Consider the following 17,479-nt stretch of genomic DNA (forward strand, 5'->3'; position numbering starts at 1 on the left):
CTCTTCCCAATTATACCACAGGACTATGGTAATTACTACATGCTATTATACAAGACATATATATTCTTGTCCACCCCAAAAGAGAAGTTTTGTTTGTTACCTCTTACCGACAGTTATTTTGACAGTTCTTTTCTGAAAGTCCATCCTCATCTTCTCCCATAATATCCACTGCCGAAAATATCAGTGCAACCAGAATTGCAAAGCAGCATACCAGTGCAAAGATCACAATGCATCTTTGCTGGGACTGAAAGAGATTAAGATTAAAAAAGTTTTAATGGTGTGAGAACATTCCAGTCAATGACCTGAAGCTCTAAAGCTTTTACATAAGATCTAAAATTCTTTGAAGATCTTACCACCACAGCTGTCAACATGAAACACACCTCAGGATGAAAAAACCCACCCTCTCAAAACTGTCCTTCAGGTATCACCTTGAGATGTATTTTAAATCTCTCAGACATTGTTAAATAATTCATGTCACAAATAATGTTCATAATTTAAACTGTTTTCTGTTTGTACCATGAGGGAAGCATTATGCATTAAAATAATGACTCTTACATTAACTACGTATTTTCTGATTGCTCCTCACAGATAAAGGACACACTTAGGATGGCACTCAAAAGTCTTGAGAGTTTTGTTGTGTTTGGCTGAAATAAAACGTCAGTGCAAGAACAGTGAAGAGCAAAGTCATTTTTTCATTGCTACACAAAGTAACTGATATTGTTACTTTGATTGTCACAGCAACTGAGACACTTGGCAAGTCCTTGCCCCTCGGTACTCATAATATAAGGAAAACAAATTTTCAGAAGATAGATGGGATTCGAGGAAACAACTGGAAAGCATTGTTCAGTATGATAAACTCTGTATCTCAGATTGAATATTAAAACAAGGCATAGCCTTAACTTAAGGTGGGGATAGCAGGTGCAATGGATGCCTTATGCTCCTTCAATACCAGGACATGTTATGGTAGCAATTTCTAGGTGTTTGAGGCAAGATGCAAAGGGGAAGCCAAAATAATTCTGACTGTATCCTCCGAATCTAGCTTTAATTGTCCATTCACATAAATTTGGGGAACATATTCAAAGCTTCTTGACTTACACATTATAGTATGAAGTTTAAATCCCTGTTCTTTCAGGTCTGCATGTCTACAGCTACAGTCAAGCTCTGCAGTGTGACTGACTGCTGCTCACCCACTGCTATCACACTAGCACTAAAATAAAGACAGAACTGCACAGATCTGATTTACTGCTCTTATTTACACAGATCTTTTGTGTTATGCATTTATCTTTGACAATTATAATGTTTCGTTCTTTCACTTTTTCTTAAATATCAGCTTAACAGTATGGCTAGAAATAGCATAGGGAACCTCATAAATCCACACACACAAAACCCAAACTGTAACAGCAGCATTTTTCTTTGAAATAAGGACACCCTAAAACATGAAAAAAAAAAATTACAACTCTGCAATATTCCTAAACCTACATTATTAGTTACAGGTATGAAGGGTCAGGTAAAGACCTGATTAAAAAAAAAAAAAGTTTAAAAATTATACAGCTAGTAAGGCAGATTTTGAATGAGCTAAGCATTCATCTTGAAATTGCATCTCCTGAGTGGTGATTTTTTGATATCTTTTACATTTAGGTACACATTACAAATAAATATTTGAATATTGCTTAGATTCAAATTGATGTTTGTATTAGATAACACAGAATAAAAAAATAGCTACAGGCACCAAACAAATCTTCCGAGCCTTTCTTTTGACAATGGTTATAAATATTAATTTTCATGCACTAACACCTTTCTGCCAGCAATTTTCCAACAGGCCTTCTCTAATTAAAATAGATTAGAACAGACCACGTCGCTGTTCCGTGAGCGCTTCCACGCGTGCCTGTGTGTACGTGGGCACGTGTGAGTAATAGCAGGCTTCTTGAAAGAATTCACGATAGAAGAGCTCATGCCATAGACAGACTAGAAGGAATCGGTTAGATTTGCTCTTCGGACTCTTGCGTCGGTGTTTGCTGGATGTTGTGTTGTTTGCATCCCCTTGGCAACTGGGATCCTTCAGAGTTTAGCAGACCTATCCTCCTGCCTCCTTCAGTAAATGTCTAAAACCCTCTGTGTTCAAGCTTCCAGTCTTCAAAACTTGATTACAGAATACAGGGTAGGGAGGCACCTCTAAAGCTTATTTTTCCAACTCTCCATATACATGGTTAATTTATACAAATTTTACTTCTAACAGGTACTTTGGTAGTCTGTCCCTAAAAATCTGCAGTTGAAAGTGATCCTGCAGTATCTTTAAGGAATCCACCCCATGTATTATTACCCTACTGATGCCTTACTTAAGTCTCTTACGTTGCAATGTTGGGTTTTCCTTCCCATACTCTGAAAAATGGACAGGAGAGTATTTCACTTTCCTGCTGTAGTCTCTTACATATTTGAAGACTGCTAGAGATGCGAAGAGACCTTGGTCCACAGCATCTACCAGTTTCACTAGACCTGTCAGAGGATATCAGTGGCTGAGAGGTTCACTCTTAACAGTCTGGAGATCTCTGACGACCAGAAATACTGCTGCATGATAGAAAGATTTCTTCAGAGTTTGTGGAAGATTGGGAATGAAATTCCTGCAGGAATAAGGACTTATCAAAAATGCTTCTGGTTTCCACTTCATGAGAAAAATGTGTTCCTTTGTTTGCCTCAGTCAGCTTAACCAATACCCACATTAAAGCAAATCCACCAAAATACTGCATTTGCTAAAACATGCTGTTCTACCCCTATGTAGAGAGTGAGAACAAGAGCAAAAGCTGCACAATAGGTATGCAGTGCAGTACCAGTCAAACTAGAATTCAATCTGAGAAGGACCCTATCTGTTTATTTATTACTAAGAAAAAGGATAGTTATGTCAGGTAAGGTTACATCAGAGCCCGTGCTACCCAGGCAGAATACAAAATTAGAGCAAGAAAGAACAAGGCCTCCATCTTTACTGCACTCCCATTACTCAAAAGCAGTTAAGAATGCTTCAATGGCCCATAAAGCTATCAGTTTCTTCACAAACAATATGTATATCTCTGCAACACACTAAATTTAACTGGGAATTTACTTTTACCTCAATACAGTACAAAAATGTCCTTCTCTCCCCAAGCAGGAACCATGAAATTGCAGTTCTGAATCTACTGAGAAAACTGAGCACAAAACAAAACATGTCATGGCTTTGAACCAGAGCTTTATTTTATATCTATTTAAATAATAAAGTAGACAATATTTATGCAGTATACTAATATGGAGTTCATATCTGCTTGTCAGAACCATGGAAGCTGTAAAAGGTAGGTTTTCACATCTTCCATCATAACAGCAGCCTGCTCTTTCCTGCAAGATGTCTGAACAGCACTGTGAGAACAAAGGCACTCATCTTCAACACTAGTAACCTGGTCAACAGCTCCTGAGGCTTTATGGAGTGCTGCAGTACTTTTGCCAAAGATGGCAAGGAACTGGACTTCTAGAATTAGCAATCATTCTTGGATTAACCTTGTTTCTTAGAATCATTATGTGTGTTTACTAGAGAAAAAAAAATTACTGTAAAGACTTTTTTTTTTCCATTAATCCGGAATCCATATACAGTAATAATCTTCATCGCAGCCTTAAATCTCCCAGCGAGTATGATTAATACCAACCAATGCTTAAGTTCCTATTTAACAAAAATAGGAAGGAATTAATCCAAGAGTGCTAAGATAAATATTTTCAAATTGGCTGAGCCTACTGAGCTTCATCCTTGGATATATAAGGTACTGGCTTAGGCTAGCAGACAACTTCCAGTGCTTATCTCTGAAGACTGGAAAGAGGAAAATGTTACCCATATTTAAGAAAAAAAAAAGTAGTCAGGCAATAGAAATCGGGGAAAAGCAAATCACTTATTTTAACTCCCATCTCTAGAAAATACTTGAACAAGTCAGTAATGAAGGTGCTATACATAAACACGTAGAAGATAAGAAATTTTGTCAAGAAAAATTCACATCAAATTCGATTTCCATCTTTCTTAGTCATGAGCCTGTTATCTTGTTGGAGACGATGAAAATAACATATACTATAATCTTTAATAAAAAAAACTTTCTTACACACCACAGAAACTATGTCCAGGTTATTACAGGAGAGGTGCAAAACTGGTTGGAATATCAAGCTCATTGAAAAAATGGGAGGACGTTTTAGAAGGGATTCAGAGGATTCTGCTGTGCATCTGTTTTTGTTCGTGTCTTTATTAACAATCTAAATTATGGACTAGAAATGAAATGTGCTTATTAAGTTTTCAATCAAAACAAAAGCAGTGCAAATTGAAAGCCTGCTGGAAGACTAGATTTAAATTTCAACATGTTCTTGACAATTTGGGGGTATGTTGAAAAAACCCAGGTTAAAATTCAATTAAGGAAGAGAAAAGAGCTACCAGCAGGTAGGAGTAATCACTTGCACAGATACAGGAACTGAGAAGCCATTAGGAAAAAGGATAATCAAAATTATTAAGAGGCTGGAGCAGATGCTTTAGAAGAGAAAAAGGTAGGGGTCTGTAGTTTGGAGACAATAAGTAATATGACCAAAGAGTTCAAAATCATCACAAGAGCATCAAGTATAGTGAAAGCAAAATTATTATTCACCAGGTATCACAATACCAGAAATATGGGACATTTATTGGAACCTGTAGGAGTGAAGTTTCCAAAAGATAAAAAACTTTCTAATGAAGTGGATATTGAGTGTCTGGAATTTGTTGCCACAGGAGGCTGTAAAAGCAAGCAGCAGCAGGTTTATAAAGAGATTAGACAAAGCCTTTGAAAAAAAGTCCAGAGCAGATGCTAGAGAAAATACACAGGGATGTGCCCTCTAATCGAGATGATGGGGGCATCCTGTTGCCACTGTTAGACACACAGCACAGTACTAAAATTGCCACGGGTGTGAGCAGTAGAATTTATTCTCTACATTCTTAAAGAGTCTCCTTTTTCCACATAAGGACCTACAAGCTATAGCAGAGTATAACCTGAACATGAACCATCCCTGTCACACTGTTATGTTGATTTACATCTGTGCATCCTGGTATAATGTTTGCACTGCACACAAGGCAAAAATAATCCTTACCCTCTACTTCAAGTTGGCCTATTTTGTTCACTTTTCAGGACTGTATGGAGACAGTCTAGGAAAAAAACCCCACAATAACTAGTGTGATATTTACCACAGAAAGAATAGAATCAATAGTTAATTCTCCAAACAACATTCTTTAATGTCAGTGTCTTCCAAGCAAACAAGGCACGTGAAGCCACGTTTTCTGCTAAGCAGTTTCTTTAGAATCCATATTTAAAAGAAAGATTTACAGAAATGTAATTATCTCAGAGGTTTTACAATATCCAGTCCGTAGTCAGACTTGGCTGAGAAGGACCCAAATGAGTGCCTTTACCAAGGGTAAAAAGTGGTTCAAAGTTTTGCCTCCCAGCAAACAGAGAGCACAGCCTAGTGGAGATGGGATGAGAGGAACTGCTGCCACCCTGGCATACAGAGGGGTTGCAAGCCCTGAGCACACACCAGCAGTGAAGTGGCAGCGTTGGATTTACTGCTCACTGAACAAACATTTGATCCAACTGGTCGGGCGTATAACGCATGGACAGACACGTTGCTATAAATAGAAAACCAATAAACTACTTTGGAAGAAATCCAAGGCCTTAGGGTTACTTATCTGAACCTCATCCACACAAAGTGCTGTATTACAGAAAGCTATTAACATTCAGAATACGAGCTCTATAAGAACAACGGGTTTCCAGCACATGACCAAGTAACCTCTAATGTATTTGTTGGCCAGAATTGGCAAAAAGGAGGAGTGAAAAGCCTGAATACATTTAAGTGTTTGTGTGCCATTTACCCAAAATTGAGCCCTGACTTCTCAACATGATATGTTGACTCAGTCTTTAACATAATATTACAGTTTGGCAATGCAAAAAAAAAAAAAAAAAAAAAAAAGCGCTATTGTCTACCCTAAAAATAAGTCTACTTAAATCCAGTACCTTCTTGGGAAAAAACACGCAAAAAACCCCAAACAAACAAACAAAGAAATAAAAATTGAACGATCTGAACCCGTCCTGAACAAACACTTCAGAAATTACCTCGTTAGCAATACCCACCAAAAATAGGAAAGAGATATCCTGATATCTCTTTACTCATCTTTAAACTTAGAGCATCTAAGTAAGGACTCTTACCAGTGCTGGCATTAGATACCTTACTCCACCAGGAATTTTGCAAGTAAAAATTGCTGTGATAGAGAATGCTATAATTGAATTCTTTTTGCATCAGCATTCCACCACATAACAAAATACAAATCACCTTTAGAAAAAACAAACCAAAGAAGAAACCCCAACCTGAATTCCAGGACTGATGGCAACAGTATTGGATTAACAATTTGGGGTGACCAAATAAAGAAAGGAAGATCATAAAGTACACTGAATGGAAGAGACAGGAAATAAATAAGAAGGGAGGAAAAGGGAAGAAAGATGTCCAATATGGGGGAAAAAAACAACAGAAGTCTATGGTTTGCAAAAGGAAGAGTTGGAAGGGAGGGGAGAAAAAAGCAGAAAGGTAAGAAAGAACGAGGAAAAAAAATTGCAAAAGACAGAAGAGGTAGAAAGAACCAGAGAATAATCGAAATATAAAACTGGAAAGATACAAAAGGCAAAAAAAAAAAAAGAAAATCAGTTTAGCAAAATTAGTCTACCAACTAGAACACTGCAGCTAAAAATAGCATTACTAACACACATCTAACAGTGCTTATCTTCATATATTAGATTTTTTTATGTACAGATAAGACACCCTTTATATGCAACTTTAGCCCACAAATATAATTAAAAACTGAACTCAGCCCTCTTCAGAAATCAGGTGAAACACATCAAACAATCACTGAGCAAACAAGCGTTTAAAGCTCTATTATTTTTCCTCAAGAACAAGATCCTATAAGGCAACAATGTGAGAAAGATTGAAATTAATGCAAGCTACTTAGTATATTGCAGAGCAGTGCACTTAAATCAGTTACAATCATGGGAGGACAGCGGGCAAGATCTAGCAGATGATACAAGGACTGGCCTGTAATCTAGAAGTCCAGGTATCAGCAGGCGTTCTGGTTGTCTGATTGGTAGCAGAAAATACTCTTCATAATTTTACAGCCTTTAGTTATCTCTCTGGAGCCTACAGCATAGCAGGCCAAATAGTTTGAAAGTCCAAGTTGTAGCCCTACTTCTCTCCACCTTCACTTTGTATTTGATGTTGATTGTCCTAACTCCTAATGGAAAACTAGGACAAAATACCAGAACCGCAAGAAATGAGAATTTTCAACGAACACTGAATGAGAAACTGCAGTAACTTGCCATACTGCATCTGAGTCCTGCAAGCCATCATCATCATCAAGGAAAAAAAAAGTCTACATTACTACTATCTTCTCTACACTTTGTTTGCATTCATCATAACATTTTTCTACTAACCCTGATTTCTTAAATCTCTTCTAGAACTGCTCATCATACACCTTCACTTTTTAATGTAAAGATTAATCATGTTTATACTAAATTGAAATAGAATGCTTTAAATTACAAAGGAGGGGAAAGGTATAATTTTCTTAGTTGCCTGTGAAATGCTCAAAACTTTTTCACCTTAGACAGCTCACCAAGAAAGGAAGGACATCCCACATTTGAACTAGTCATGCATTTAAGAAGCCTAACACACATTGAGGTTTTATTTCCATTTGGTCACCTTTGAGCATCAAAATGAGTGTTTGGCTATAATACATCAGGTATGAAGCTGTTAAATTTTAACATCAATCCTATCACGTCATACTATTAAGGCAGATCTCAGCCTAAGGACAATCTGATGACATGGTACCATCCAGCAATTCAGAACACTTTATCAGTCTGAATCCGGGACAAGCAGCATTTGGGAACAGAGGACAGGTCAGGGTGCACTCGGGCAACATCACAGGATTTGAGGCTGCCTGACAGATGGGATCAGAAAAATGTTGGGCAGCTATTTTGTGTGCACACAACAAACAAACATTTATGTGCAAGGGACTTTTTAAGAGGAAAATACAGTAACCCTATTGATGTCAGTGCAAGTATGTCCATGATAGATCATTCCATATCACTTCAGCACCCAAAAAAGATGTTTAGGCCCTATGCATATGCAAACAGACACCCTGAATATATGTATCTATAAATATATAAAATAATGACTGTTAACAGCCAACACAAATCTGTTTCAACATGACAAGGGAAAACTACTAGAATGTTAGATTCATTTATATATGTTTATTTGCAAAGGCAGACCAGGCTATATACAAATACATTGATTTTATACTTCTGATCTCTAATTTACAACAGGTAACGCCTCTTCTGTGTTGAAAAGTAAATATAATTTGGTTTACTACTTTAGTAACTAGAAAAAAAACCTAATTAGCCTAAAACTTGATGACAACACAGCAATTACAAAAGAAATAATGCTTCTATCCAGAAAATGTTTTATCTAAGAATGCTGCTAATAAGGTTTTAAGATAAACTAATTGAAATTTAAAAGTCATGAACAAATTTTTTTCCTCATATTTTCATATGACATTTAATGTTCATATGCACAATCAGCTCAAGCTTCTCGCACACAGTCTTTCACTGTTTTTCTAAGATTCTTTAAAAATAGACAAGTCATGACAAAAAAAGGGCCTAAAACAAAGAAATTGTGGCTACTGACACATAAGTGCCACTAGGCAGTCTGTTAGACACAAATTCAAGCTCTGGTGCAGTTCTGCAGCATAACTAACTCACTGCTCTACCTGGAACATTTTTTTTTCTTAATCAAATTAACAAAGGAAAATAAATTACCTTAAACTTTTTTCTGATGAGGTTTAAGCACTTCCTCCTGAAATTGGACAGGCCAAGAGTGTGCATGCCATCAATTACAGCAACATCACATTAAATCCCAATAAAGCAATCATTCTACAATCAAAGGCAGGTGGTGCAACTCAACCCAGAGGTACTAACTTAGTTTCTCAGATGAATCATAAATTGCTAGTTTCCCTGTCCTGAAGTGTACGAAGAAAATTAAGAGTGAAATTTGTTGGGGTTTTATGGTTGGTTTGTTTTTTTTTAGTTTGCTTTTATTCATTCTGATGAGACACGCTTAAGGAAAAAGTTTTACTAACACTATTATAAATTGACATAAGTTCATGAAATGAAATTATCTCATAAAGGAAACATTTATTTTTAGCTCATTCTGAATATATAACTACACTGTGAGTACATGTTGAAATGATAGATTTGCCATTCGGCCAAGCAAGTCAATTCCATTGTCACAGAGAACACAACCAACGTGACATTCACAATAGGAATTATATTCTACTTTAGAGAGAGATAAAGGAAAATAGAGAGAGGCTTATGATCTATAGCTAATCAGAACTATAACGGTAAATAGTTAATGATAGTGATTAAGTGTATCTGATGTATGCTTTCTTTTTTATGACAGGTAATTGAGAGGTAATTTAGTTACCAAGCTTTTTATACTATAAGATTCTTGTGCCGGTTTTGGCCAGGACAGAGTTAATTTTCTTTCTGGTAGCTGGTACGGGGCTAGCTTTTGTATTTGGGCTGAAAACAGTGTTGGTAACACAGAGATGTTTTAGTTACTGCTGAGCAGTGCTTACACAGAGCCAAGGTCTTTGCTGCTTCTCACCCAACCAGTGAGTGGGCTGGGGTGGAGTTGGGAGGGTACACAGCCAGGACAGCTGACCCAAGGGATATTCTATGCCACATGACATCATGCTCAGCATATAAAGTGGGGGGAAGAAGGGGAGGGCACATTTAGAATGATGGCGATTCTCAAGTCACCATTACACGTGATGGCACCCTGCTTCCCTGGGGATGGCTGAACTCCTGCCTGCCCATGGGGAGTAGGGAATGAATTCCTTGTCTTGCTTTGCTTGGGCACGGCTTTTGCTTTACCTGTTAAAGTGTCTTCATCTCAACTTATGAGTTCTAGCTTTCCCCCCTCACCCCAGTCCCCCCATTCTTCCCCTATCCCACTGTGGCAGAAGTGAACAAGCAGCTGTAGGGTTGTTTTATCTGCCTGTTGAGTTACGCCACAATTCTGTAATTGAATTAAATGGCAGTATTTGTAACGTTTACATCTTAAGTAGTTCTATTTGATGGATAATTCCTTTATTGTTGGGAAAATATGTACTATTAAGAGGAAAGATGGGATTGCTGTATTGACTTGGGCTTCTGGGAAGTCAAACATATATAGAATAATCACCCCTAATATCATTTTTGCGTAAAGGAAACAAAGATATTTGGCCCAGATCATTTCTTGCCTGCCCGATGCTTTGAAGAAATTCAATGTCAAGACCACTGAATCCCCAGAAAAGGAACAAGAGGAGAAAAATCTCCCTCCTTGACATACAACATTTGATTTCAAATGACAGCATACAGAAGACTGAAGAGTGGAATGTCATTAAGAGCAGAACCATCCCTTACTCTGCAAGCAAAATCCAATGTGAAGAAAGCGAGGCAGGAAGTCTCCATTTTCACATGCATCCTACAAAGGCAGCTGCCTCTTCTTGGAGAGGGCCCCAGAGGCTCTGTTTTTCTCATTTGTCTCTGAGGAAGACGAACATTCCATTTCTTCTGGTGGGTGTTTGGGGACTTTTTGGGGTGGCGGGGGTGAGTGTATGCATTTGTTGTGGTTTTGGTTGGCTTTTTTTAAATGAAAGTACTTTCATAGCAAAGCAGGAATGATTTAGGTAATGAAAAAAAAATCCTCTCAGTTCTCAATGACTGGAATGTCTGGTGCTAGTTATTTATAAAAACTGTTAATAACAGGTCTTCATAAAGATTTGGTCTGAAAAGCTTCCCCTGAAATCCCAGAAAAAGAAAAAAAGATTTGAATATTTACAATGATAATAAATTTATAAGCACACATGAATATATAACAATCAAAAAGGAGTGCCAAGAGAAAAAGTCAAGAAAAACAGCAATCGGCCTTTAAGTCTTCTACTTTCCTCTACCATAATCTGTTTTTGTATGAGATTTTTACAGTGTTCTTACTATTATAGGAATATTTTTCCTACTCCTAGTGAAGTTGACAATAATGGGGTTTGTCTCTGGCCAAAGATAATTGTTCCTGGATATCTTCTTCTTTCACTGTTCCATCTAGATTCATCCTTTCCTGCCCTCTCTGCTCCACCAAATAGCAAAATAATTCATTATTATCATGGTCTCACTCCTGTTCTGTTCTGCCATCTTACATGTTTCTCTCTTCATACAATGCAGAGAAGAGTCCACAAAAAGGACAGCAGCTTTCAAAACTACTGGAAGATAACAGATATCTTGAGGCGTCGACAAAAAAGTAACCACCAGGATCCAGTTTTGGTAGGGTCAAAGAGATAAGTTTTCTATAGGTTGCTGCAACTGTGTTCCTACTCCAGCAGAGTACAAAATTACTTTATTCTGATTAACTTGTAACCACTTGCTGGAATTACCTGGTACCTCTTCCCCCAGCAATGATGCTCCCCTTCCCACCCATCGGCCCAAACCGTGATGAGTTATCTCCATGTTAATAAGGTCAGAATCCTTCTAGTACATTGGGATACGAAGGTGTCCTGGATTACAGCCTTGTTTCTCCACCTTTTCTCATTTATTTCCTTTCTGGAAAGCGTTTGTACTACTCTTTCCTTAGTCTATTATTGTTATAGTACTATTCTACTGAATTGGACTTGCTGCCTGTTGACCTATTATCCAGTCAAAATACTTGAGAAATAAATTAGTTTTTTAAAAATAACAATTTCAACATTTATACATAAGAATAATATATCAACATCATGACTGAACATACAAAAAAAATGTCTTTGCTTTTTGCATCTGTCATTGAAAACCCATATAAACACAGAGCCCAGTTATGTAGAGCATTTCACTTTGCTAGGTGGCAGAGAATCTGCTTCTTCCTTCAACCGATCATTGAACTCATGACACTTGACTTGAAAAACCTCTTGAAAATGTCCACCTTCCTATAAGATTTTAAGTCAATGTAAATATACATATTTAGGCATGCAGCCTTTATGACAAAGTCTCAGTTTAATAGGAAAATAGTCCTAAAGATTAAATATTATATCCAATAAGTTATTTTTTTTTTTTAAAAATTAAAATATCCATACAAGTACATGGCTGTTCCCATTAAAACCACCAAATGTTCTGGACTGCTTGAGTTTGCCTCTAGTTTTATTACTTTTTTAAATTAGGTAATTGCTATGGTTTTTTTAAATCACTGCTAATTTGGAAATTTAATCATTGTGTAAAATAAATGAAGGAATAAAGCTTCCATGAAGTTCTGGATTCTTATTCTCAATTCTGTATCACAGACTCCCAATAAAGTATAAAAAACTTTGAGAGATGAAAACAAACCTTGAATACAAAATAGCCACACAGCAATTTGACATGGTGGAGACACAATTCCTTCACGGATTTTTCAGTGTTCCTGAAAGGAGAGTAGGTGTTTTGCACCTCACCGATAGAAGTGATGATATATCAAAGAAAGTTCCTGGAACAAGTAACTTCATGCCAAAGAAGGTCACTAAACATTATCACCTTTCATCCTACTGTTAAGTCCAATATTTTTCTGGTTTTTTTTTTTTTCCCTCCTCTCTAAGAACAGACTTACTTGGGAATACTTTCTTTGAAGGAAAACAAATTGAATTATTTGGAATAAAAGCCTCTTGTGGCAGGCCTTTCAGTGAGGAAAACTGTTTTGGACAGTGGTTTGTACTTACAATACCTTATGAGTAAGCCCTCTAATGTTGCAAAATAAAGTGCCGTTAAGTTAAACATCAAGGCTCTAACACAGCAAAAGCATCTGGAAAGGTAGACACATGTACCTGGGGAAATATCAGTCTCAGGATGAGTAAGTAGCTCATGCCCAATCTAAAAATAGCAATAATTTTTTAAGACACTCTCTCTCAAAAAAGCATCTGTTAAGTTCTATAAAATTCCCACAGACATCCACATTTCATCTGTCACAGTCAGAAATTTTCATATAATAAGGTTTCTGTGGTCTCAAAAGACACCTTTGCCCATTTCTTAGAAAGCAGCAAAATACTAAGTAATTGCCAGCATTTTGGAAGTAATTTGAGATTTGGAGATCTTATGCTGCCATATTATATTAGTTTACATTTTCAGTTTTCTCCTGAAACCAACGGCAGTAAAACCCATGCACACGGCACTTATGAAAACAGGCTTAGAACCTACATACTTTTTGTATGCATTGCTTAGGCCGAAAGCTATTTCACACAAATAAAAACCAATAGAGTATTCATCATGTTTTCTGGTAAAACAATCAATGAAATTCAAGTAGAATCTGGTACATGTTTGCTTTCCAAATGTACAACTTGTTAACAAGTATAATGTAAGCCTTTCACATGGACATTCTACTACTCTTAAAAACCAAACTCAGACAATATATCAGTTGATAACATTTCCAGATTACACTGCATCATCATGCGTCCCCGTACACACTTGTTGAGACAACAGTGGTTCTTACAATTCTTAAATGAGTTTCCCTCTGTATAGGAAACGTAAGCTTAATGGCAACAGCCTTGCTTTTCTTAATTTCCTAGCCACTCGTAAAGAAAACTGATGAAGTGCCCACTGGTACAGATACTTGAGGCCTGTGCTTCTTCCAGAGCACATTCAAAATAATCTGTTTTGCTTCTGTCTTTCTGAGATAATGTACAGTATCAGAACAAGACAAGACAGGCTTTTTGCAGAAGCTATATGAAAGGCTGCATATGTGTTCATACAATCAGCCGATTGATACCCCATATCTACTACAGATTTTATTTTTAAATTGCAGGTATTTATTCACATACTAATCTGTATAGAGATTTCAACAAAAATAGTTACAGAAAGCATTGCTCCACAAACTAAAAGAAGCTTAATTTTGTTTACTGACAAGCACTGAATGAATTAATGGTAGACAAGCAAATTAATTAATATCTTTGATAGCATTTGTAAGAAATATGCATGCATACACATATATGTCCTACAAAGCTTATTTCTGGGCAAAATGCCATTGTATATCAAAAGCATAGAACAGAAGTTCTCACATTTTCTGGGTCACCGAAACAGTGCCAGACCGCAAGAACTGTAATAGAAACCCACACCTATTTATCAATAAATTACAACTGCAATAAAAGTGAATTAAGCAGCAATATATAACACAGTTCAGTGGGTCACCTACCATAAATATTTGTAGGTCACCAATGCTGTCCAGACCACACCCTACGGAGCGCTTCCAAGTCTGAGAAAGTTTAATAATCCAGGGTCACCTTTTCCTATAGTGGTCAGAAATGGGGAAGATGCACAGGCTCCACTCAAACTTAACTCTCCAAACATGCAGCTGAGATGATTGGAATACATAATATATAGCAAAGGACCAAATTTTGTTGCAGTTTCAAGCTAAGGATGTGTACGCATGCTTTATAGACATACATGTCCATATACACACCAAGATGTTATATCACTCAAAGTGACAAATGCTTTGCAGCAAACTTACCAAACAAGACACACTTGTTACTGTTTATTAAGAAGTTACCAGGGAGAGGGTTACTCAGGAATGCTATTCTTACCCACCAAAGAGCCAACAAGCTCGCTAGCACACTCCCAGTGCAGATTTAAATCACACTATGAGCCATGATCATCTATGCCATTTCTCATATCCTAATTTTCATACTGATGGCAAACTTCTAATGTGACTTTGTCTAGTCCCCACCTTGCTTTTGTATTAAATTTCCTATTGACTTTGTACAAGCTGCTGTGTATAATAGCATTGTGCCACTGTCTTTAAAAAGAACAAGGCTTAACTCACTCTTCAGAAAACACATATAATTGTTTCTGCAAAAGCCAAAAATCCATTTTGAATATAAATGTGATAAATTTCTGTCAAATCATAAAACTGTATCCTTTTTCTTTCAAGGGGTATTAAAATGCAGACTATAATCTCATAGAAGTCACTCATCAAAAGAACCTTTTTCAGGGATAACATGCAACTCATTGTTTAAAGCCTTTGCCTTTTCTTCAGATCATTCTGTCTACTATGAAAACTTCAGTTCCCTATGGGCCTAAAGGCATAATTAGATTAGCACCTAAGCCAAAACTCATCTACTTCATTGAGCTCAAATTCAGATTTTGCCAAGGACACAAAAATGCAGCTATAATCTACCACATTAATTCTGGCACATTCAGAATGTACAGCCAGGTAGAAGCCCCACAGCTCAAGAACCTTTCCTGTTTAACATGGTTCTCAGATAAATTTCTTGATCTTATTTTGAGATTATGCTAGATATATAAAAGAAACACTAGGCATACGTCAGATATGGTGTAAAGTCGTCTTGATTTACACTTGGAATACAAAATTCTTGATCAAAATTTAATGAATGATTCAAAGCAGCTGGCACATTATTAACTATTCACAAATTACCCTACACCTTAGTACCTAGAAGAGATGGCACCTGTCCTTTGTTGCTAAGACTTTCTGACAGATTTAAAATTTTCTTTCTCCATTTCTTCTGTGTCCTTCTGTAAAGGCCTTGGTCAACATTCAATAGCTCTAGATTTTGTCCCTCTTATGACAGTTATATTTCTCTAGAGGAATATAGGGAATGGTAGGACATCTCACTTTGTCTGCTAGGATTGCAAGGCTGGATTTTTTTCTCAACACTAGATTTGTGCTCAGCTGTTGAGCTGTTTACTGAGAAAAAGTGAACAGCCTGATCAACAAAGCATGACAGTAAATTCTTTTCCAGCTTGCAACCGTGTTCTATTATCATATAAAAACTGTTAGGACAACCTTACTAAGATCGTTGACTTTCTTCAAACTTTGCACAAATATAAACGCAGTGTTTGACACTTGTTCTCCTTCTCCATGGTTGACAACTTCTACAAAGTTATTCAGTAAAGATGAAAATGTTTAAATACATGTAATTAAGAAATAAAAACCCCAAACAACAAGTATACTGGAAACTGAGCTTGCAATTTCAACTACACAAAAAAAAATTGAAATAACCTGAGATACTTTGGAAAAAAATATTATAAAGCTCAACAGTTTTGCCTGAGAAGCACAGACTAGACGTTTTTAAACATGAGGGGGGAAAAATTATTAGTTTCCATCTAAGCCACAATAGTTCAAACTGAAGGAAATTACCTAAGAATTTATAAATTCAATAAATATGCTTGCACTTATCTGGAGATCTCTCCAAGGACATTCAATCTATTTGCTATATCTGCAGAAATTAATATATTCCCTTTCTGATGTTTTTAGGTCTGCAAATCACTTTGTAGAGGACAACTTTGGCAATTTATCTCTTTACTATATAAGAATGGGCTCTGAGACTGCAAATGATTATTTGACAAAAAGCATCTCCAAAGTTTTTTGGCTCAATGCAAGAATTTTCCAATGCTCTGTTTTCTGCCAGCCAGTCACAGCTCTGTCTGTAGAAAGCTGAAAGAAATTACCCAGGCAAACTTCTTGACTCAAATGAAGATTTACAACAAGTTTGAAAGAAAAAAAAAATAAAATCCGAAGGTTAAAACCAAAAAAGCAATACCAAAAAGTGGTTTGAAAAAATTTGCTGTCATCTTCTCCTTTACCTTAGATAAGCACAGGGCAGAACAGAGCGTGTGATCTAACAGTCCTTTTTGAAAAGCAAGCCCTGTCTCCTCTTGCCTCCAGGCTCTGTATTGTCCTCCCTCAGCTGGGGTACCATAAAGATAGCTGAGCTACTTCAAGAAATGTACCTAATGCCTGGGCGTACTAGGCTGCTCTGCTGTGGCAAGACAGAGGAAGGCAATGGCCCTGCCCCATTGTTATTCTAAGAGCTGGAATGGCTACAGGGCAACAATAATGCCATCAAAATGAATTAATGCTCACTAGATGATGGCATTCCAAAGGCAGGAGAATAATGAGGTTGCAGAAGTTGTTTAAGGCCACTTTTCTCAACAGTAATCTTGGCATATTGCACAAGGTGATTAAAACTGAGTTGGCAGAAAGTGGGCTGTCTGTAACAGCCAGTGTTGCTAACAAAATTAAAAAGAAAAAAAAAATCTTTATTATTTCTCCAAGGTACATGCAGAGATGTCATTCAGGGATGTCATTCTCTTAAAGTAAAATTACAGCATCCAAACTGCTCTTTTCCACCTCTCTGACAGAAGAAAGCTCTATGGACTAGAATGAGGCAAGTCCATGGGATGAAGGAGGAAGGAAAAGGAATACTAAAGTTAAAGGTCACCAAATAGAGCTTTAAGACAGAGGAACTTGGAAAACTACCTTTAGAAACATGGAAAGACAAATATCACAGAAATATTACTAGTATTTGATGCTGAATTGACCAGAAAATGCATAGACTTATAGGCAAATCTAGGAAAAGACTGAGAGTCACGTTTGCATC

At 36.9% G+C, this 17,479-nt stretch overlaps 1 protein-coding gene across 2 annotated transcripts in view; it reads right to left on the bottom strand.

Annotated features, from left to right (window-relative positions):
- Positions 1–17,479, bottom strand: part of PLD5 (phospholipase D family member 5) — a gene marked incomplete at both ends in the record, with an annotated part of 192,144 nt that overhangs the window by 117,232 nt on the left and 57,433 nt on the right. The window contains one exon of one of the 2 annotated variants that reach the window (XM_084262198.1): positions 108–244. In XM_084262198.1, the coding sequence (XP_084118324.1) occupies positions 108–244 (137 nt within the window). Of the gene's footprint in view, positions 1–100; positions 245–17,479 lie in introns of those variants that run through there. The other variant, XM_084262199.1, reaches the window with a different exon arrangement.

This window comes from Gallinula chloropus (assembly GCF_964237585.1).
Source record: "Gallinula chloropus genome assembly, chromosome: 3".
Classification (NCBI taxonomy): Eukaryota; Metazoa; Chordata; class Aves; order Gruiformes; family Rallidae; genus Gallinula; species Gallinula chloropus.